The sequence below is a fragment of the Canis lupus genome, chromosome 31 (assembly GCF_003254725.2).
Source record: "Canis lupus dingo isolate Sandy chromosome 31, ASM325472v2, whole genome shotgun sequence".
Taxonomy (NCBI): domain Eukaryota; kingdom Metazoa; phylum Chordata; class Mammalia; order Carnivora; family Canidae; genus Canis; species Canis lupus.
The window spans coordinates 32,760,680-32,784,920 of NC_064273.1; the positions used below are offsets into that span (position 1 = coordinate 32,760,680).

A 24,241-nucleotide genomic window follows, 5' to 3' on the forward strand; every position below is an offset into this window, starting at 1 on the left:
CTGCCACAGCTCGGGACTGTCCCCTGGCCTCTGTCTCCTCTGCTCCTTGTGGGGGGAGAGCCCCTGCCTGGGGTCTGTGCTGGGACACGAGGGCCTCTGCTCCCTGGGAATAAGATCCGGGAGTCTGTCCTCTATTCACACAGTAAACACACACGGTTTTTCTTTCCTGTTATTTATTTATCAATAAGCAATGTTTACAATTTTCCACTCTGGTTTTACATTTTCTGGGACTCACAGAGCAGATGAGGGTGTCTAGATTCTGCATCGGGGGTGTGTACGTGCACACCCAGGGGCAGGGGAGTGTGTGTTTGCCATGAGGAGAAAGCTTAGCAATTGGGACTGCATCCAATTCACCAATGTGAAACAACAAATGGTATCTTTTTTTTTTTTTTTTTACAACAAACTATCTTAAGCTAAACAAAGTTTACGAAAAGAAATTACAGAACAAGAAATTATTGCAAACTCTTAAGTTTTTTATCTATACAATTAGGACTGAATTAATCCTATGATTTATAACTAAACAATAAGATTTTAGGAATAAAATGTGATTGAAGACTAAAATATGAATTTAGGACTATAATAGTAATTTAGAACTAAGATACGAATTTGTGACTAAAACTTGAATTTAAGACTAAAGCATGAATTTTGGTCTACATTTGAATTTAGTACTAAAATATGAATAGGGCTGCAATATGAGTTTAGGACTAAAATATAGATTTAACACTAAAATATGAATTTAGGACTAGAATTTGAATCTAGGACTAAAATTTGAATTTAGGACTAAAATACAAATTTAGGACTACATTAACAATTATACGTAGTTTCAGTGGTATGTTGTTTTTTTTACTCTCTCTCTCTCTTTTTTTAAAACCAACCACATTTGATTCACATAAATATTGAGTTACTTCTGTACATGAACCCGTCCTAGCACCCAGAAGTGGTCTTGTTTTGAACATCTCTCTCCTCGTCAACCTTAAGGGATGTGGTAAGTCATAGTGGATTAATTAAAATCAAAATATCACACCTATAGTATAGAACTCTAAAGCATCCGATGGGGAACCTACATACTTAGGAGACTAGTAACCAAGCTCTGGGCCACAGCACAGCAGGAAGGTCATAATGCTGTCGTGCTCAGCATGACTGTGGCCCGAGCTGAGCAAGAGCAGCCTCGCTGGAGAGAGGGCATCAGGCCTGGTGTGCAGAACTCCAGGCCGGGGCTGTGCCGGGGGGGTGGCTGTTCAGGACCCAGCTGCCCCGAGCCCCGTCCCACCCGCAGGGGCCCGGGATCCCTGTGCCCTCCCAGTGCGACCTTCCTCCTTCCTGGGGGCCTGACCACCCCGGGGCCCCCCCGCACACTTGCCAGCCTCCGGGGGCTGCGGGAGGAGCAGGGGGGCCAGTCGGGAAAGGCCGGCAGGTCCTCTCCAACACGGCCAGCCTCTGCCTCTTGCGGGCATTCTCTTGCTTCAGCTGCTGGAACTTTCTCTCGCTGGACGCAGCTGCCTCCCAGCCTTTGGCGGCCCTGTCCTGATGGAAGAGGACCTCCTGGTGATAGTGGGCCATGGTTCTCTCCAGCTCCTGAGCCAGGTCCTGGGCGATCTTCTTGTGGAGGTTGCAAACCTGGTAGGTGCGGTTGAGGTCTCTATACAGGCCGGCCAGGCGCTTCTCTACCGCCAGGCACTGAGCTTTCTTTTGAAACAATTGGCGGTGAAGTTGCCGGGTGTGTTGGTCCTGTTCGTCCTCCTGCTTCTGAAGGGTGAGCTTCAGCTGCTGAATCTGACTCTCAAGCTGGGAATTTTGTGCCTGCAAAGAGGCCTCCCGGGTTTGGAGACTGTGTATTTGTCGGACGAGCTCTGGGATCTCTGGCCTTTCTGCCCGAGGCTGTGTGGCTCTGTCCCCAGGCTCCCCTTTGGGTCGTCGAGGGGACACACTGAGGCCGCCACCGTCAGGGCCAGCCTTCAGGTCAACGGCTGCCCGCTGGACGGGGTGATCACCACGTCCTGCTTCTCTCTTTGGCTGGACCCCCCTGTTCTCGGCCCCCCCTAGTTTCGCAGGGAGGTGGGGCGAGGGGACGGCCTGCAGGCCCGGGTCTACACTGGGTGGGGACCGGCTGGCTGGACCTCTCGGGACCGGCTCCATGCCTGCCTCCCCCTGCTCCAGCCTTTCTTCTCGCTCCTTGTCCTGTCCTCTCTGCCTGCATCTCGAAATTTCACTGTGGAGCAGATCTGGACTTTCTGGAAAGTGAACGTTCTCCCTCACATCCTTCTGGGCTTCGCTCAGCAATTGGTCCCCAGCCTCCTCTGAGGATCTTAGGATGGGTTTGTCCCCAGGAACTTTGGGACGTTGAAGACGTCTCTTCTGTGCCATCTTCACAAAGTTGAGAGTGTTCCAAAGTAACAGCGTGTCCAGGTTTCTATTAAATGCCAACAAGCACAGGATTTGTGACCTGGGCGGGCTGACCTCCCCCCTGGGAGGCCTGTGGGCGTCATCTGTCTGTGTGGTGGCCGCTCTCTTCTCACTGGGGGCTCCACAGACTCCATGGGGGTCAGAGCACCTTCTGCCCAGGGCCTTCCCTCTTCGGGGAGTGAGTCGTCTCTTCACGAGGAAAACCAGCCCCACGGTACACAGCAGCATGGCCCAGGGAAACACAGGGCCACATGGGCTGTGTCCCCAGCTGCCAGTAATCACCAGCAGCGCTTGCCACAGGCACTCCAGGACCAGCTGGAAAGTGGATCCGGTGGCCGAAGCCGGGCCCTCCAAGGCTGTGTAGAGCTCCATAGCTCTGGCTCCGAGTGCCAGGGTCCTGTGGGCCACAACTGCCCACTCAGAACCCTGTGGAGAGTTCCATCTCTAAAGTAAACAAGTTCCAGGCAACCAGGGCATGTCAGTTGGTTGGGGGAGGGGAGCCCAGCAGGATCTTGAAAACAGTTCTCCCTAACTGCTCTGAAGGAGAACGTGATCTCAGTCACACAAGCATTGGGGGAGGTGCGAGGATGGATCCCAGCCTGGAGCTGAGGCACCCACGTCCCCTGGGAGCTGAGGCATCCATTCCCTCCAGGGAATCTAGGGGGTCAAGGCAAGGCCAGGCCCTATTCCTTTCTGGGGACAAGAGAAGTCAGGGCAGAGTGTTAGGGCCTCTTCCTCCAGGCAACCCCACTCCTCTTTCTGAGGCTGGGACTCCTGGTCCTGTCTGCAAAGGTCCCAGGGATCTCCCTCCCCTGAGGCTTCCTCCCTTATTGGTGTGGTTCCTGTGGGCAAGCTGGTCACTGCAGGGCTGAGAACCAGGTGTCCCTAGAGCTACTAACTAAGACTCCAGGATTCCCATCCTAAAAACTCTTAGGAACTGGCAGGGTCTAGAATTTCATGGACTCTGTGGGGCCAGCCTATCTTTGTTCACTGCAAGTATTCCTGCAGGGAGGTGACTCTGCTACAGGATAACACAGTGACCCGGTCTCTTCCACTCATGGGGCCATGCATACAACCCCTGTCACCCAGAAGGGACCTTGGGTGGCCAGCAGCATTTCCTCCTCCCCTGAGAGTTTGGGATCCTTGGGAACCCACGAGCAGCCTAGTTGCTCTGGAGGGGTAGGAATTGCCTGACATTCCAGGAGCTATCCCTGATACCTGGATGAGGGACCCCACTTGATTTGTCACCATAGAAATGGATAGAGGACCCTTTAAAACCTCGCTCAGGACACAGTCACTCACACAGCTTCCCAGGGTTTTACCCTTTGGTGGCATGGCCAGAGTTCTGGGGGTTTTTTGTCAGTGGATGACAGAGCCTTGGGATTTACTGTTAGTACTATTATGTCATGAACCTGAGAACTTGGTGGGATTGCCTTTGAAAAGCCCACCTGTAGCATCTCACTTGATGTTGTCCAGCAGGATGTGAGGGGGAACAGTGTGGTCTGTGCCTGGGAGTTAGTGTCTTCCTGCAGCTCTCCCATTCCACAAATACTCTGCCCTTCAGGTTTTGTCTCCCTCATTAAGTTAGCCAAGAGCACTCAGCATCAACTTTACTTGGGAGGAAAAAGTGCCTTCTATCTCCAGCAAATGTCTTCCATATCTAAGAGATAGGGAAAGAGCTGCCCTATTGTCTCATCCCATTCAGCAGGTCTAACGTTCCTGGACCAGACAGAGACTTTCTTTCAGGTGACTGAATCTGTGTCCAGCCTGAAACAAGATGTTTCGAAGGCACAAGGAACAGAAGTGTCCATTTGCTTCAGTCTTTTTTTTTTTTTTTAACAAATGGCAAATGTCTTTATGATAAGCAGCTTTCTTTTTTTTTTTTTTACTTTTTGATTTTAATTCAATCAGCAATCATATAGTACATCATTAGTTTCACATGTAGGGTTCAGTTATTCTTCAGTTGGAGTTACCATCCATAGCTCTTCCAATCATGTGCCTTCCTTAATGTCCATCAGCCAGTTACCCCATTCCCCCCAAACTCCTCTCCAGCAATCCTCAGTTTTTTCCTATAATTAAGAGTCTCTTATGGTTTGTCACTCTGATTAAGTCTATTAAGTTTTATTTTTTCCTCTCTTCCCCCTATGATCCTGTGTTTTCTCATTTAGCACCTGAATGTATCCTGCCAGTCCTTTCTGGCCTGTCAAGTCTTTGTGGCTAGATAGCTGCCAGTCAAATGTTTCCACCCTTATAGGTTAAGGTCCTCTTGTCCTGAGCTGCTTTCAGTGTGTTGACCTATTTTTATTGATTTTGAGGTGGGGGGGGGGTTGGTGAGGGGGAAGAGGGAGGGGTGTTCTCTGTGTCTCCTGGACTTGAATGCTTGTTTCTTTCCCCTATTTAGGGAAGTTCTCAGGTATAACTTCCTCCAGTTATACCTTTTGCCTCCCTTTCTTCTTTTGGGACCCCAGTTATTCTAAAATTGTTTCACTTTATGGTATCACTCATCTCTCAAGTTCTACCCTCGTGATCCTGTAGTTGTTTATCTCTCTTTCTCTCACCTTCTTTATCACTAATTCTCTCTTCTTCTTTATCACTAATTCTTTATCACTAATTCTCTTTATCACTAATTCTCTCTTCTTCCTCATTTATCCTAGTAGGTAGAGTCTCCATTTCTAAAATCCTCTCATTAATAGCCCTTTTGATTTTGTCTTGATTAGACTTTAATCATCTTATTTCTCCAGAAAAGGATTCTCTTCTTTTTTCAAGCCCAGCTGATATGTTTTTATCATTCTTCTGAATTCTAGTTTCCCTATTACTTATATATATGCTGATATTAGATCCCTGGTAGTGTTTAAGCCTCTTGTTCTCTTTTGTCAGATGAGTTTTTCTGCCTTGTCCTTTTGTCCAGAGAGGAATACATGATTTAGAGAACAAAATACTAAAATGGCAACAGTGACCCCAGAGAAATATATAGCAAGCAAACCAGAAGGGTTTCAAAACTGAAATAAATAAAAACAAAATAAAAATTAAATTAAATTAAATTAAATTAAAAGTAAAAAATAGAATATAATCACACAGGTACAGAATAGAGCAATTCACTGGATCCTGTGTGTATATTGGTTTGTTTGTTAGAAAACTAGATCCCTAAATTGTAAGAATGGAAAAACTTACATATGTACCAAAATAAAATTAAATACAATAATAGGCTAGAATGTAACTGGAAAAATGAATATTAAAAGAGAAAAAAGACAAAATAAAGAAAATATAGATAGACAGGTGAACAGAACAGAGTAATAATACATTATATCCTGAGCGTATTTTGGCAAGTTTGTTAGACAATTGTATTTCTCAAAATTGTAAAGATAGAAAAACTTGAGGATATACAAAAATAAAATTAAATACATTAAAAGAATAGATGTAACCATAAGGTGATTGTTTTAAAAGACTTTAACAAAAACATGAAGAGGAAGAAAAAAAGAAAGAATGTGATCAGACACGTGAAGAGAACAATCACGCAGTAGATTCTTGGTGTACTTCAGTCTGTTTGTTAGAAAAAAACTGCATCTCAAAATTGTAAAGAAAAAAATAAATATATATTCAAAAATAAAATTAAATACAAGGGGGCAGCCCGGGTGGCTCAGTGGTTTAGTGCCGCCTTCGGCCTAGAATGTGATCCTGGAGACCCGGGATCAAGTCCCATGTCAGGCTCCCTGCATGGAGCCTGCTTCTCCCTCTGCCTGTGTCTCTGCCTCTCTCTCTGTGTCTCTCATAAGTAAATAAATAAAATCTTAAAAAAATTAAATACAAGGAATGTATAGAATGTAATTCTAAAAATGAAAATTAAAACAGATTTTTAAAAATAGAGTTGATAAAATAAGAAATTGGTTTAATAAAGGAAAATTGAAAAGAAATTAAAATTGAAAGACTAAAGAAGTGTGGGAAAAAGAACATGAATTCTATATACTATTTTCCCCTAGCACTTGAGTTTTGAAGTTCTCTATGGTCGGTGAACTTGATCTTAGCTGATGTTCCTGCTTATCTTCTGGGGGAGGGGTCTGTTGCACTGATTCTCAGGTGTCTTTGCCCCGGGCGGAATTGAACTACCCTTGCCAGGTGGCCGTGCTAAATTATCTGCTCCGTATTGCTCTATGTGGCTTTGGTTCCCTGAAGTCTTTCTGTGCTGCTTTCACAGATGAGAATGAGAATGCTAGCCCCCCAATCTCTAGCCCCAAAGCTCGGGGCCCTACTCTTCTGTGCACCCTCAGGGAAAAGCAGTCAATCATTCTTGTCTTCTTGGTCTCCGTCTCTACTCCATGCTCACCCAGCCTGTGACCAAGTGTTTTTATCGCAGGCACAGGACTCCATTTCGGGTCTCCAAACGCTGGAGACTCCTGTAGTGCACCTATGCAGATCCTCCCTGGGGAGGAGGCGGGGGGGTCTCACCAGTTCTGCCACTTGCTGGGTCCCTGATCAGAGAGCAGTGGTGCCAACTGTGCTGTGGTTCATGGTTTAAGGCAACCCCGAGCTAAGACCCCACCCCTGGGCTCACTGATTGCAGCTGGCTTCCCTGCTCTGATGCCTGGGAGCTCTGCGCACTCAGGCATCCCCAGTCTCCCTGTGACCCTGCGGATCCTGAGACCACATCGTCCCACCTACTCTGCTACCTGAGCGCCTTTCAGGCCTGGAGGCCTCTCACTGGAGTAGACTTGTAAAAGTTTTGATTTTGTGCTCGCTGCCCTATCACTTTCCTATAGCCAGATGATGGAGGCTCCCTCCCCTTGTCTTGGATTCACTTCTCTGCACCTCTTACTTTGCAGAAAGTGCTCACTTTTCTTTTTTTTTTTTTAAGATTTTTAAAAAATTTATTTATTCATGAGACAGAGAGAGAGAGAGAGAGAGAGAGAGAGGCAGAGACACAGGCAGAGGGAGAGGCAGGCTCCATGCAGGGAGCCCAACGGGGGATCCTGGGACTCCAGGATCACGCCCTGGGCCAAAGGCAGACGCTAAACCGCTGAGCCACCCAGGGATTCCTTGTGCTCACTTTTCTATTTGTAGAGTTGCAGCTCCTCTTTTCTTAGATCTATGGTAGAGTTTGTTAGATATTCAGAATGATTTGATAGCTTTCCAGCTGTATTCCTGGGACCAGACAAACCCAAGCTCTCCTACTCCTTCACCATGTTGGACTTCCAATCCACCATTCTTTTATTTGAAGTATTTTTTTCTTTAAAAAAATTATTTGAACATCGTACAAAATTCAAGACTGAAAAATGTGGCACAATGAAGTTTCTCTCCTACCTGTATCCCCCAGCAACCCCACTTCTATCTTCAGAAGCAACCATGGTATCCATGTCTTATTTATCCTCCCAGAGGCATCTTCTAAATGTTTTTAAACAAAATGAGAACCTGGGAAAGACAGCTCTTACTCATAGCTATTCATTACTTCTCTTCCACATGTGCTCTTTCCAAAGAAATCTCTCCAGAGATTTATTCTTTTACCTCTGAGGCATATGTCCCTAACATGGTAATTTAGTTTTATTGTTTTCATATAGATAAATTAGATATAATATGCATTCTTTTTCACCTGTTTTCTCTCATTCATTAGGTCTCTGAGATGCCATGTTGTTATATGTAGCTATACTTTTTGCATTTTTTTCTGATTACTGTTTGTATTTATTACTATACTGCAATTTACTGTTTATAAATTTGTGGATTGTTGCTAGTTTTGCATCCTAAGAATAATGATGCTAGAACATTCTCTCTTGGTGTAAACAGACACACATTTACATTTGGCATACACTTAAGAGTAGGATACCTTAGCCACAGATATTTGTGTTGACCATTAGTAAATCATTACAAATAGTTTTCTACAGTGGTTACATCAATTTTCATTTCTATTCATGCTGTGTGCATGCGCCCATTGCCTTAGATCCTCATCACCACTTGGCATCATCCATCATTTTCATTTTTGCTTTTTTACTAGGTGTGTGGTGCTTCCACACTGTGGTTTTATCGTTTTATCTTGTATTCTCCTGTCAAATTTCATGTATTTATTGGCCACATGGGTATACTTTGTTCAAGTCTCTTACTTATGTTTTTATTTTGCTGTGTTTTTATTCTTACTGATTTATGGGAGTTCTTTATATATGCTGAACACAAACCCATTGTTGGTTTTATGCATTACAAATTCCTTGCCACCTCTGTGACTATGATAAAGAAAAGTTATTTTTTAGTTCATAAAGGTTCTTTTCTCCGTTATGAGCTTGGAAGTTGAAATAGTTTCCTAGGGCTGCTGTAATAAATTATCGAAAACATGGTGGCTTCAAACAACAGAAATTATTCTCTCACAGTTATTCTCCCACAATTCTGGAGGCCAAAAGCATTAAGTCAAGGAGTCAGCAGGGCCATGCTTCCTCCGGGGGTTCTAGGAGGGAATCCTTCTTTGCCTCTTCAGCTTCTGGTGGCTGTTGCCATTCCTTGGCTTGTGACACAGTCACTCTAATCTCTGCCTCTGTTTTCCCATAGTCTTCTCTGCATGTCTGTCTTCTCCTCTGTTTTTAAGAAGGACACCTATAATTGCATTTAGGGGGCACCTGGGAAATCTACAATATCTCCTTTCAAGATTCTTAATTACATCTGTGCAGACTCTATCTAAATATGGTCACATTCTCAGGTTCCAGGAATTAAGATGTGGACATATCATTTTGCAGATCACCATCTAATGCACTATAGAAGTAATACAAAACATGAGAGACTCTTAACTCTGGAAATGAACAAGGGGTAGTGGAAGGGGAAGTGGGTGGGGGATGGGGTGACTGGGTGATAGGCACTGAGGGGGGCACTTGATAGGATGAGCACTGGGTGTTATACTCTATGTTGGCAGATAGAACTCCAATAAAAAAATATACTTATAAAAAAAGGAAGTAATACATTCAATTACTATTCTTTTAGTAAATACAATCAAAGGTAAAACATGCACTTTTGACTTACTACAGACAGATAAAAGTTAGTGCCTCTGATCTTTTCCCAGAAAATATAAGGACACTAGAATACTTTAACTTCATTTACTACCCCCATAATCTACATGTCATTGCTAAGCTAAACTTTATTTACTTATTGTAATCCTAAGAAGGCATTATTTTTATTGCTTTATAGAGTCAATACATAGGCAGCACAATAAAATGGACAGAAGTATTAGTTTTTGTTGAAGTATGTAGTCAATGAATAATTTTTTTTTCTTCAAGCGGAAAGGGATAAATTGGATTTCTTTTTCTCAAGTGGATATTATTTAGTTATCCATGTTTTTACTCTACAAATGCTTAATGTCTTCTCTGTGACAGGGATTAGGAATAGAGGAGCAAACATGGCAGACAAATTCTCCAAACTTGGGTTATAAAATTGTTGAACTGGAATTTTTGCCTGGGCAGGATCTCCAAGATAGTTCGGTAAAGCTTATCTTGCTGTTGAGGAAACTTAAGATTAGCAGGTTGAATGATTTTCTGTGCCAAGAAGTCACACAGTCACACAGAACCGTTGGGTCTGTAAACTCCCAGTGTAGTGTTTGTATATTCCAGGGCAGACATGAGCTACCCACTGCATTTGAAGCTGGCAAGGCTATGTGGGCATCTAAGAAAGACCTATAGAAAAATGTTTTATGGACACCACGCATCTCTACTCCTTGGAAACTATCTCATAAATGTATATCTTTGGTCAAATATAATACCCATGACAAATTCTGGAAAAAGGCAAGATCTGTGGGAGGTTCTAATAGTGGAAAGCTTTAATATGTTATTAGTAATGATCATAAAATTTAGTATCTCTTGAGCATACACAATATGCCAGGTGCTGTGTTAAGGGTTTTGTGGGGGCATTTAGGTCTTTATGCCAGCTTTATGAAGTTGGTGTCATGATGCTCATCTCTCTTTTAGACGTGAGGACACTGAGGTACAGAAATTCAGGAGCTGGTCTGTGCAGGTGGTGACATGGTGAATGGTGTAGGCAGGTGTACCCTGGAGAACTGGACCTTCTCCTACTCTCCAGGCAGCCTCAGATATGGATGCTGAGCCACAGAAGGGGCAGCTATTCTTTTTAGGAGTTCCCTGTGCTGTTCTAACAATTTCTCAAGATCAAACCAGTCTTTCCACGGAGAGAAGGGGAGAGAAGAGTGGTCCCATCCTTTCCCACTTTTCTTAAATCTCTCAATAGAATGCTGCCCTTGATGGTTCTTGTATTGAAGAAATAACTACTATTTTCCATCGAAAATATGGCCATTGCATCAGGAAGAGCTATGAAGGCAGTCAATGCGTCCCATGTGGTTTGTCCACACGATGCTGGCATAGTGACACAGTGAACAAGAACAGATGAGCAGGAAAACTGCTGGAAGTTTCCTATTTTAATAAAGTATTTTCTTTTCCGAAAAAATTACCCCAGAGTGTTTGCTTTGCAATCAGGCAAGCACTTGTTAAAAATGCCCATATTTCTAAGAGGCATTAGGAACTGAGAGAAACAGGCCGCCATCACTTGTGAATTCACACCAACTGTGATGAATATGAATGAGAAGGAGCTGGAGTTCTAAATGGATCCATGCAGACTCATCACAGTGCTCCCGACATTTGACAAGCTGGTTTTCCAGGGGGAACTGTGGGGTGCGGGTTGGCAGTTGCTGGTGATGACGCCAAGTGCCACTAGGGACTAGAATGTCAGCATTAGTATTCTCTGCAGGGAGGATGCCAGCTTCAGGCTCTAATCACAAAGCCATATTGGTGCATCTCAAATATCATTTAGGTAAAATTAATTCTGATTGATCAGGCCCCATTCTTGCTTTTTGTCTGGAGTTGCTTGCTCTGTCTATAATTGGATTGAGACACACACACAGTGGCTTTGGGAACAATGAGGATAGGCTGGCTCTGCCATCAATTTTCTACAATGTGCTTCTTACATTAGGACCCTAAATGTCACATGTCCTTTGGGAGGGACAGATGGCAGTATTATGGGCACTGATCTTTTTTTCTTCACATTTTCTAAATTAAACTTTGTAAAATAAACTTTCAAATGTTAAAAAGTGAAGTTCCAAGAAATTGAGAGGGCCACTTTTCTCCTTTGCTCATGAGGGAGACTGAGACAAGACCTAAATTCTCTGGAAGGCCATTTCTATGACTCTAGGATAAGCCAGCACATACAGATGTGATAAATACCTTCTCTGTGGCACAGAGAAGGACATATGATTGCTTTTCCCATTGTGTCCTCCTCTGGAAACTATTATTAAGTAAAACAAACAAACAAACAAAAAACAACTAATGCATAACATCTAAGAATTAAAATGCCTAAATCTTTAAAAAAATTACATAAAAATGATAATAACAATTGTTTCTTAACATTCCAGTGAAACACTTGGGAGCCCAGGAAGTTGTCTGGCCCCAGTGCCAACATTAGCCAGAACAAGTGGCCCAAGCTAGGGACATTCAAGGAGTTGAAGATAGGGGCCATCCTAAGGATGACCACAGAAGGATGGATGCAGTATCAGTTCAGATCTGTAAAGGGCTGGATGGAAAGTTGTCCTTGGACGGAAGTCTAATTGGATCCCAAGAATCACGGGGTCATTTGCAGCATAATGATTTCATGCATTTCCAGAAGGAATTGACAGAGGCACGACGTAGCCAACTTAAATCTGGTTCTTACCTTATCAAAACTCATTGCTACTATGCCAACGAAGAGTTACTGAAAATTAGCAATATTCAAAGTCTTAACATTAGACTTTCTTTTCAAAAATTGCAAAAGTCATGCATGCTTGTTTTTTTTTTTTTTTAAAGAATCCTTTCCCCAAGACCACTCTCCATTCCATGATTCTGGGGGCCTAACGTTAACAGCATGCACTTCCTCTGATTATTTTCCCTGTTCCTATAAATGTTTTCCAGGCAATTATACACACTTGGGAATTTTTGTTTGTTTTTACCAAACTATTTCTCTCAATTAACATATCAAAGATCTCTCCATAAGTAGATGGATATGGATCTATCTTTTTCTCCCACAGGCTAGTAACAACAGCTACCATTTATTCATCATTTTTTTAAATTCTTTTTTTAAATTTTTTAATTCTTTTTTTTATTCATCATTTTTTAAATCACAGTTTGAAATTATTTATTTTTTATTTTTTTATAATAAATGTATTTTTTATTGGTGTTCAATTTACCAACATACAGAATAACACCCAGTGCTCATCCCGTCAAGTGCCCCCCTCAGTGCCCGTCACCCATTCACCCCCACCCTCTGCCCTTCCCTCTTCCACCACCCCTAATTCGTTTCCCAGAGTTAGGAGTCTTTATGCAATGTGTGGGAAATATCAGAAAGGGAGACAGAACATATTCATCATTTTTATGTGCAGTCTTATGCAAGCATGAGAAGTGGACATTATGCCCATTTCTCAGAGAAAAGAAATTGAAGCTCAGAATAAGTGTTAACACTACACTCCTGGAGCTGGAATTTCAAATACTATGCTTTGAACCATCACAGTAGACCATTCCTCAAAAGCATAATCCTTTCAAATCCTACTTTCATATAACAAAAAAGCTCTGAATGGCCACATACTTGTAGAAAAAGACTTGCTACTTACCTCATTCATCTGAACACTTCATACAATTGTTTGTCTGAAGGAGACTGGCAGATGATTGTTTAGTTATACTGCTAATTACCCTTCAACCCTTTGTAGCACATTAGAAATAGCACTGCTTACATACTGGTTCTCTCTTTTATCCTCTCCTTTCTTTGTGCAACTATATACACATATGTAATTCTACGTGAGGGTAATTAGATCAGATGTGGTAATATTTTTAGTGCACTTGAAAAACATTTTGGGCTTGTCTTTCTCATCCCATCATCTCTCCTCCAGTGCTTCTTCTGTGTTCACTTAGTCATATATAAATACACCACACACACACACACACACACACACACACACACACACATACAGTTGTTTTATGGTCTTTGTTTTGTTCTAAATGCAATCGTTTTATACACCCACACATCTCGCTTTTCTCACTTGGCAATGCCACATGACATTCGTGCACGTCAGCTGTTAATGCCCTAACTCATTTTTAAAATAACTGCATAAAATTCCACAGCGAGTAGAGTTTATTCTTCTTCGTGTCTCTTAATGGACTTTCACTTGATTGTCATGTTTTGTCATGGAAACAGAGCTCTATGGACCATCCTTCTATACATGCATCTGTATATGCTGATCTTTAATTCTCTGGGATAATTTCCTAAGACTGGGATTGGTGGGCTACAGGGCATATGACTCTGCATTTTCATAGGTATTACAGGACTACATTCTAGAAGGAGGAACCATTCACATTCCCATTGACTACGTCAAAGAGTTTTCGTTTCTCCACATCCTCAACATTGTCGAGGGTTTTTGTTTTCTAATATTTGTCTATCTTAAGTCATGTCACATTGTCTTCTGCTACTGAGTTTGAGTATCTTTCTTCTCATATTTGGTGCTCCTTTGAATTGATTTTTCTGCAAACTGACTTTCTATTACATTTTTTAGATGTAAAAATGTATATAAGACCTTTTCAATATTTTATATTTTTTCTAAATCTGTAGCTTCTTAAAAATCTGCTTATAGTATACATCTATGGAGATTGATATAGATAGATATACATATAATGATATCACTGTAAAATTTTTCACTGTGCAAGGGGGAAGCCTCTGTCTTTATCTGCTCCTGGATTTCCTCCCATGGGATTCTTTCTTCTGTGGATGATGGGGCTGGAGCCGTCCAGCCATGGGACCCTCAGAGCACACACAGAGGGTGAGCTACAGCTGGGTACCACCCTCACCCATCTCCCCACCATGCAGTCTTGCTCCCCTTTCAAACTGGGCATGGATGGAGAAGTGGGAGGATGCTGATCTCTTTCAGCATTATGGCTTGGACCAAATAAGTCAGAGGAATGGTGCTAGAGGCCTGAACTGGCGCTAGTAGGAGAAGGAAGGAAAAGTTAGGAAAGATGATAAGAATATCATTATTTCATACCTTTTTCTTATTAAAAAATTTAAATAATATTGCCAAGAATTTGTTAAGAACCCCAAATAGTGTTATGGAATTTAAATGGATGACAGACATTTTCTTCCTTTTTTCAAAAATGATTTTATTTATTTATTTTGAGACAGAGAGTGTGTGTGTTTACACAAGTGGGGGAAGGGCAGAGGCAGAAGAGAGAGAGAATCTCAAGCAGACTATGCTGAGCGTGGAGATCTGATCCTGAGATGGAGATCTGAGCCTAAACCAAGAGTCAGAGGCTTAACTGATTGAGCTACGCAGGTGCTCCCAGATATTTTCTGAAGATGCAATTAATTAATACCATGCAGTATTTCTGGCCTTCACTCCCTTCAAAATGCCTTCCCTGGTTAACAATGGGTAAGGGTTTCTTGCTTCTCTCTTGACTGCCACTTTTGTCCAAGACAGAGAAGTTTTCCTATCCTTTATGTCTCCATAGTAACTACACCCTCTGGATCCCCAGACACACACACACACACACACACACACACACACACACACCACCAGCTACCTTGCAGCTCTCTGCAAGTTTGCCAGAGAGTCCCTGGCCTTTTGGGACCCCTTGGTCTTAGTGAGCAGCTGGTACCAGCAGGAACCACAAGGAACTGGCACGACCATAAGGCCTGGGCACAACAAGGATGCCCCACTGCTACTGGTGCCACATCATGGCTGTTGGTTTTCCATATGGGCTCACATGGCCACCTAGCAGGAGGAGACACTGATGGGATTTTTAGGGGTTTATAAATTATATCCCCTCTTTGCCACCAGAGTTATGAACCAACAGGAAAGCAGACACAGAAGCAGACAGATGGAGACCAAAATATTATTTTTGTTGCTCATCAAAGGGAGGTCATTTGATGTAGCTCATGCGTTTTCCTGATGGGCTTGTTGCCTCCCTGCTTATCCCTTCTCCCATCTGCTTTTTAGAGCAGTTCTCAACTGTGAATTTGGGATCCCCAAGTCAGAAATTTTACCCTATTGCTGCCTCCCATGAGTCCTAGGTAGAGAGGGGAAAAAAAGAGATTGAATCCCTGTTGCTTAGGTCTTCTAAGAGATGAGCTTTACACAATCATGGAACATAAGCCAACAGAGGAGCTCCTCCATGGTGAACAGTCAGTGAGATCAGAACAAGAGGCCAGGAATCATTCAAGTAGTATTCTCTCCACGTGTAAATATGAGGGATGGGGAACTAATAGTACCTTGGTGCTTTTTGTTCTCTTAACCATTGCATCTAGGGGTGTCTTGCCCAGCTCTGGTGAGCTGTCCATCTGGCCAGCCCTGCTCCTGCTTCCAGCAGCCCACTCCTCCTTGGGGTATGTTCCTGGAACTGCCACTGACCAGTATATATTTTATACACAGAAGCTGTCAATTGGGTTGAAGTAGTGAAATATTCAGGCTAACATTGAGCCACACTGGAGTTAAGGCTGGAAATGAATTCTTTTCTTTATTTCTTTGCATTTTTTCCCCAGTCATATTGCCCAATAGAACTTCTGCAATGTGATTAAATGTCAACATTAAGATGATCTGGGAATAAAATGTTAACAATCTGGAGATGGCTCAAGTTGAATATAAAGCCCTTCTTTTATTAAATTCTGATTTAGTAGGATAGACTAGGTTATGCTGCAGTAGCAAGCAATCCACAGATCTCAGTGGATTAATGACGGGAAGGTTTATTCCTGAGGACTTCACTGGTCAGCTGAAGCTTTGTTCTGCTTCACTATGGTCTTTACCCTGATACTTGACTGGAAGAACAGCCGCCATCTGGAATATTGCTGGCCATATGTCAGAGGGAGCACCAAGCTTAGCTAAGCACACACTGGTGCCTGAAGCTTTCACTTGTAAGAGACAATGTCTTTTCTGTTCACATGTCATAGCCAAAGTAAGTAACCTGGCAATGCCTAAGTTCAAGAGAGGCACAGAAGCCCAATGCTCCCAGTGCCTGGAGGACAAGAGTTGGAATAGTCTAAACAGCCATAAGGCCCAGCACAAATTTTCTGGAAGAAATTAAAAGCCCCAAATATTAAATATTCTTACAAGTTAAAGTTCAACTAATTTTGTGTCCAGAGTAATAAAGTCCAAAATTAAATATTCTTGCCCTTTGAAATTCACGTTCAAAGTCTACACATAATTCCTAATTTTAAATTGGTGTTCAATGATATTAACACCCTCTTGCATTTCTTTTTGTGTTCATTAGAGTCTGGGATTTTCCAACAATCATGTGTAAACCAAGTCACCAGCTATTATGATGGACTTAAGGCCTTTGGACGTCAAAGTCGAGTTAGTTCCATTTTTCATACTCCACTTTAAAGAGTATAAGGTGGTCATGGGAGCCACAGAATTATCACAGAACTGACTTTATGTCACTAACTAATCTTGAGTCCTACGGAGATATCTTAAGTGAAATGTGGCTCTTAGGACATCATATCTGGTTAAATCTTGACCTGTGTTATTGATACCATATACGGAGTGGAAGCTCCATTGGATCTGAAAGCCGGCTGGTGGACAGAGAAAAAACCGTACCATGGCTTCTTCTTTGCATGGGCACCATGTCAGGGCACCATGATCTAGGAAGTTAACTCCATGGCAAAAACAAACAAACAAATAAACAAACAAAAAACACAAAAAAACAACAAATCTATTTTTCAAGAGGTCAATTGTGATACTGTTTAGCCTATATATATTGTCTCTTTTTGGAGGATGCATTTTGGAGACATATTTGGGACAATGTTATTTGCTTGCATAGCATAAAATCTAGGTGGTGGCAGCTCTTCCTTCGCATCTTTGCATTTCCCCCATGAGTCTTGGGTTTGATGGTCCTCAGGCTCCTTTGAAGGTTGGCTCTGCCCAAAGGTGTGGTTGCTCCCAAATCTTATGACCACATATTTTAAGTCCTGTGACTTAGTGACTTACTTCTGCTCCCTCTTGCAGAATTGCAAATGTCTGGGGAATCTGGTGTCTTGGGATGATTTCCCTCTGATCCTCACACTGGTTTTTGGTGAATCAAAGAACCCTTAACTGAGGGGTCATAAATCTATGTTAACATTTCAAAAATCTGTGTTCTTAGAGCATGGTGCTCACCTTTGAATGCAACTTAGGAAACTTGGGGGCCTTTAGAAATGTTGAGGCCCACATTGCACCCCTATCAATTATGTCACATTCTCTGGCATGGTGTGATGGTTAATTACATGTGCCAACTTGACTGGGTCACAGTACCCAGATACTTGGTTACACATCAGTCTGGACGTTGCTGTGAAGGTGTTTTTTAGGTAAGATTAACATTTAGATCAATAATAGACTTTGTGTAAACAAATTATGCTCTGTAGTGTGGATGGGCCTCATCCGATTAGTTGAAGGCCTGAAGAAAAAGATACTTATCTCCCCTAGCAAGAAAGAATTTTACAGCAGATTGCTTTTGGATTTTAACTGCAAGTTTTCTCCTGGGCTCTAGCTTGCTGGTCTACTCCGCAGATTTTGGTCTTGCCAGCCTACACAACTACATGAGCAATGGAGGTGATGGTAGTTGTGGTGATAGAGGTGGTGGTGTTGTTGGGGGTAATGATGGTGATTATAGTGGTGATGATGGAGGTGATGATGGTGATAATGGTGGTGGTAATGGAAGTATTGATGGTGGAAGTGACGGAGGTGGTGGTGGAGGTGATGATGATGATGGTAATGAACCTGGTGATGGTTGTGTTAGAGATGGTGATAATGATGATGGTGGAGGTGATGGTGGTGGTCGTGATGGAGGTGTGATGGTGATGGTGATGGTGGTGATGGAGGTATGGTGGTGATGGTGGTAGTGGTGACAGTGAGATGGTGGAGGTAGTGATGGTGGTCATCATGATGGTGGAGATGAGGAAGGTGAGATGGTGGTGGTGGTGACAGTGGAGGTGATGGAGGTGGTGATGGTGGTAGAAGTGATGGAGGTGGTGGTGGTAGTCATGATGGTGGAGATGGTGAAGGTGTGATGGTGATGGTGGTGGAGGTGATGATGGAAGTGATGGGGATAATAGTAGTGGTGGTATGACACTCAAGCCTCTGGAGTCACATGGTAAGGAAAGATTAGCCACTCATTTTCCTCTCTGTGCCTGATGGAGTTTGGGGCAGGGACATTGCTCTTCCCTTAGTCTCACACTACCGACTTGAAACTGGATCCTCAAACTGGATCCCAGTGCTCCCCAAAACACAGAGAGCATGCTAATTATAATTTAGAATCCCTGCCTACAGACCTGGCTGAGATCACCCAGAAAGCAGTAATTATTGTTCCACCGCTGTTGCCAAGAAAACACTGGATGCCTGGGCATGCTGCACTCTTGCGGTTCAAGAGCAAGCATAGCCATCTGCAGAGTGTGGCCTGTGTTGCCAGCTTGAAGGGGCGGGGCTGTTAAGGTTCCCCCTTTTTTACGAGCAGCTCTGTTCCTGTGAATACCAGCTGCTGGCCACAAGCCCAGGCCCTGCAGGATGGTGGAGTGGACAGCAGTGGCCATTTGCAGCAGTTCTCAGTAGCTACTTGTCTCCATTGCACCACAACCTTTAATCTCACCAACTCTCCTTCGTTACTCAAGGTTCCTGCTTTATATCCAGATATTGACACCCAGTGCCCTTGATCCATTCCATATACCAAGTGTAAGGACTATAGGGGATCAATAGGTAATGCCCTTTTTTTGCCCTTATGATTTCTGACCCAACTAAATACACAGAGCCAGACTTGTAGGGATGAATGACCAGTTTATCAGCAATAAGAGCTGGGTGGGAGGATCTGGTTTAGGCAGATGATCACTCAGGCTGATTAGTGCTCTTAGATTTATCCCTTCCCTTCTGGACTGTCTTTGGTTCAGCCCACCCAGGCTTGTTCCTGTCTCCCCAACAGATTCACACTCCCAGGACTATTGGCTCACACTGGCCATGGAAGGAGAGGGATGAAATTCATTTGTTATTAACCATTCATTCATTCATGACAAAAATTTATCGAGCACCTGTAACTGTCAAGTGTGGACAAAGTAGAAAATACTTCTGCTCTTGTGGCACTTATATTTCAGTGGAGAAAAAAAATCCCATTTGCTCTCACTGCTCTTTATTGGATTTGTTCTAATGAAAATGACAAAAGGCTGAGTGGAGCTTCCTTTACATGAGGAATGAAGTGCACATACTTCTCCCCAATTCTGAGAAGGTGAAATGCAATCTGTCTTTGGTATGTGATTGGACATATTGAAAGAAGCCTTTCCCAACTCTCGAGCTGGGTGGGGCATCTCATGTCTGCAGACCCATGGACCCTTCTGCATTTGCTGTCCTGGTTCAGAGCACATTCCATGGGACTGATTTCTGTCTTCCCCATCACCTGAGAGCTCAGTGAAATTAATGAAGGAGGTCCCAAGCCTGGGTCACTTGGGTTATGAAAGTGTTTATAGATGGAAATAGAGGTACTGGAGAGAGATTTGTTTTTGAGGGGGAAACTGACAAGTCTGGGTTTCCATCTTGTGAAATGTTTGGAGCAATTGTGTCGCTGGTTTTAATGGCTGCCTTGTATCGGTCTGCATCGTGGAGATGATAGAGGGCTCTCCCCAACCTCTGACCCACATCAACAGTCACTTGCATCAGTTTGTGTGTATCTTTGTTGCCCCACCTTTTTTAAAAACCGATTTCAGTCTTTGCAAATTTCAAACAATCTTCAGTCTTTTCAATTTCTCATTCTCCCCAACATACGAATATTAGCACAAATACAATACCCCCAAGTCTATGCATAGAGATAATTATGCTGTCACTGTGGGGATGACTTGTTCTCTGAATTATCATCAGAAAGATTATAAATAAATCCAGGACAAATGAAACTTGTTTGATACCAACAAAGATAATTTGAACTCTGACTGATAATTTGAACTCTGAAAATTAGCAAGGATGGCAGATCTAATAGCACAAAGATGAGTGAGGAGTGTGGATCTATGTCTGTCTTCCTCTGAGGTTTGGGCTCCTTTATGTGACATTGTTAGGCTGTGATTTCACTAACAAACCACTGTTTACATGCTTGCCCCTAAGATCATCATGTAATTAACATCTCTGAGCAAATGACGTTTTGTCACTTAAATGTATGTATTTTACTGCTAAATGGGAACAGCCAGAGTCTGATTATTGTGGCTTCATATTATGAGTTGATAATGCATATATTTTTGGGCCCTGGCACCAATATTTGAGATATAAATTTAGTTCTGTACAAGGTAGAAGTTTGCTGGGTTCTTTTCATAAATCTACCTTGTCAGGGTGAAAGAATTGGGGTCGGGGGTAGATTTGCTTTAATTTGCAAATTCCATCTAAATTTCTCCAAGCTCTCTGCCTGGTGATTACTTTGTCTTCCATACCATTCTGACACACCCTTTAATCTATCAAACCACAGAAGGGTACAAAACAGATAGTTGATAGAGATAGTTGGGTCAGTTCAGGTCAAAATTTTATTGGTTTCGGCATAAAACCTATTGGAAAAACTTGTAGAATGAGGAATAGTTGCCATGTGACCTTTAAAACAAATTTCAAAGATGAAAACAGAACAAAAGTGGTTTTGGAGTATCAAATGTTATTCTTGCCCCAAACTGTAACTTAAATTGGCACACAGATATATTCCCATGCTCTTTAAACTATTGGATATAAAGTGATCAAAACTCTAAGTCTCAAAAAGAAAGACTTGGCAAATATTAAAACATTTGATTGTAGTAAGTTTCCTTTGGGGTATTAGATAAGTAATGTTTTCTTGTGTTGTTCTGGAAAGAATAAGGAATAAAATTGTCCTCTGCTCATAGCAAGCAGGGATTTGCAGCAGCCAAATCCCTCAATAAGGCATACCACCCATGTTGGCATTTAGGGCCACTGTAACACAACACCTCAAACTTGATGGCTTGAACAACAGACCTGTATTGTCTCATAGATTGGAGGCTGGAGGTCCAAGATTAATGTGAAAGAAGGGTTTGTTTTTTGAGGGCTGTGAAGGAGTCTGTTTCAACTTCTCTTCTAGCTTCTGGTAGTTCCTTGGCTCAGGGAGACACAAGTCCAATCTTCACAAGGCACAAGGTGTATGAGTCTGTGTCTCAATTTCCCCTTTTTATAAGACACCAGTCATATTGAATTAAGGCCAATCCTCAACTAATTACATCTGCAAAGACCCTATTTCCAAATAAGGCCACATTCTCAGGTTCTAGGGGCTAGCTCTTCAGCAGGTGAATTTAGGGGAATGCAATTTAATCCATAACACCACTCTGGTGATGCTTGGGCACCTCAGGAAATGCCTGACCCCAGGCTCTGTATCCTGCTCTGTCACCCTGCCTTCTCCTACCTGCTCTTGCTGTGTCTTCCTTCCATCTCACTGAACTGGCTCTTGGGTTGACTGTTAGTAAGTTCTAACTGCCTCTTGGCTCCTGCTCCTACATTCTCAGAGCCACCTGGACCCCAGCTAGGGGTCTGACTCTAGGCCCCCACTTATACAGGAAGGGAATTGCATATTCTTAATGAACTACCAACCTGCTTCTAGACAGGTTGGGGAACACAAGTCCAGAAGAAATAGCCAGGAGCAAAAGACACAGAGACCCAGCCAGGCTGGCTTATGACTCTTGCTTTGGAACATGATTTGGTGCCTGTTTGTGAGCACATTGCCCTAAAGGCTCCTTTGAGGTTAGAAAAGGTAAAGTTGATAAAGCATAATATTTTACTGAGATCATTTTTAATAGTTCACATCCTTTAGGAAAAAAAAATATACCTAAAATATCCAATCTGTCAGACAAAGAGCTTTGCTTGAAGATGTAATCACACAACAAATGCTGCTGACAACATGAGCTGTGAGTGCTCCAGGAGGGAAGCAGGTGGGACGTGTCTGGAGATGTAAAACCCAATCCTTATAGTTTGAGTGAGGCGTGTAGTTTCATAGGAGGTTCTCAATGGCATCTTCTGTTTTTCTTTCTTTTTTTAAAACAAAGATTTATTTATTTGAGAGAGAGAGAGCACCCACATGCACATGTGAACAGGAGGAGAGGCAGAGGGAGAGGAAGAGAGAAAATCTCAAGCAGATCCCCCATCTGAGCATGGAGCTCTACTCGATGTTAGATCCCACAAACCTGAGATTTGATTTGAGCTGAAATCAAGGGTTGGATGCTTATCCAACTGAGCCACATAGATGCCGAGTATCTCTTGTTTTTTTCTTAAACTTTTGATTAAGGTCTTACGGACTTGGACTCTAATGGGGAGGAACTTACTCGCTCATTGCCTAGAGCAGTAAATGTATTGTTAGCTGCTTTACATGATCTCCAGGCCCATTGTGTATGCTCTAGTCAAACTTCCACCTCTGATCCATAAAGAATTTGGGTCTCTTTTGGTTCTATGAGAGCTTGGTCTGAATATTTAGGCTACTATGCCTGCTCCAGTAATATTTTAGTATTCTTTCTATGGTTTCAGAAGCTAGGAACTTTACTAACCTTGATACATGATTCCTGAGAAAGAGTTTGCTTAAATAAATATCTTGATATCTAAATTCAGAATTTCACTATTTGACCATGTAGCTGAAGGGTAATCCTCTTATTCCCTAGAACATTAAAACCTGAGTTGCACTTTTAATTTACTTTATTTTTAATTGACATCAATGATAATTTAATCTTCTCAGTAGTTTCTCAAGGTTGCCATGCACAACAGTTATTTTGATATGCTCCATGTAGCTCTCTGGGTAGACTGACAGATACTGACTTGAATGTAGAAGGTGTATGGCATTCTCAGAACTTGCTTTCACAGAGACCATTTGGTGTTGCTTTTTGATCATTTGAATTTTCATCAAGTTGGAGTGAGACTCCTAAGGGCCACTTGATCAAGGTCATGCACCAGCCTTCCTGCATACTTAGGGCACTGAAGCCTGAGCTTGTCTCTGTCTCTCATTGAATGTTTTCCTTACCCTTCCCAAACCCTCTTCTTCTGATCAGCTAAGTCACCTTTGATTCATTGGGATTGCCCGTACTTATATGGTATCACTGATCCAGGTCACATCAGTTTGCATCCACTTTGTCATCCTGGACTCCTTCTTTGGAAAAACTGCCGAAAGATGTTTCTCTCTTCACTGAAGTGATTAGTGCAAAGGACAGGTATGGGGTAAGTATACTAACTGGTTTTCAGCCAGGGATGAGTTTGCCTCCTCTCCCTAGGGAATATTGGGCCATCAGATGTTTTTTGATTGCCATGACCGAGGGGAAGACGCTATAGGCATCTATTGGACAAAGGCCAAGGATGCTACTCAACAACCTGTAATGCTAGGGCAACTCTCTGTCCCCCATGACAACCTCAAATGCCAACAATGCAGAAGTTAAGAAACCCTGTTCTAAGGAGAAAACACTTTTGCAAATGTGGCACCAGCCTACAACGCTTTCCAAGCTCTCTTTATGCTTGAATGATAATTTAAAGTCCTAACATATTAAAATTGCAGCTGAAAAATGAAGTTCTTAAAAATTACCTCCATGGTGGATTATTAATCTCTCATACAATCTCTCTCTCTCTCTCTCTCTCTCTCTTTTTAAAAGATTTTATCTATTCATGAGAGACACACAGAAAGAGGCAGAAACACAGGCAGAGGGATAAGCAGGCTCCCTGCAGGGAGTCCAATGCAGGGCTTGATCCCAGAACCCCAGGATCACACCCTGAGCTGAATGAAGGCAGACGCTCAACCACTGAGCTACCCAGGCATCCCCAATCTCTTCTTTAATATGTACTTTGGAAACTTCATAGTCCATTGCTTGGATCAAGTAAAGGTAGGAAGTGTAGATAGGAAGT

General features: G+C 42.6%; 1 protein-coding gene and 1 long non-coding RNA gene across 8 annotated transcripts in view; one reads left to right on the forward strand and one right to left on the reverse strand.

Annotated features, from left to right (window-relative positions):
- Positions 1 to 331: 331 nt before the first annotated feature.
- LOC125754130 (melanoma inhibitory activity protein 2-like) overlaps positions 332 to 24,241 on the reverse strand; it is a 137,269-nt gene continuing 113,359 nt past the window's right edge. The window contains exon 2 of one of the 6 annotated variants that reach the window (XR_007407592.1): positions 332 to 1,113. Coding sequence is in view for 4 of the 6 variants with exons in the window: in XM_049104663.1 (XP_048960620.1) it covers positions 1,186 to 2,406 (1,221 nt within the window). In the remaining 2 variants the exon portion in view is untranslated. Of the gene's footprint in view, positions 2,407 to 24,241 lie in introns of all 6 variants that reach the window. The other 5 variants (XR_007407593.1, XM_049104663.1, XM_049104662.1 and 2 more) reach the window with 5 other exon arrangements.
- Positions 21,865 to 24,241, forward strand: part of LOC112661843 (uncharacterized) — a 45,585-nt gene continuing 43,208 nt past the window's right edge. For both annotated transcript variants that reach the window (XR_003138031.2, XR_004811078.1), the window contains exons 1-2: positions 21,865 to 22,118; positions 23,401 to 23,566. This is a non-coding gene — a long non-coding RNA (uncharacterized LOC112661843). The remainder of the gene's footprint in view (positions 22,119 to 23,400; positions 23,567 to 24,241) is intronic.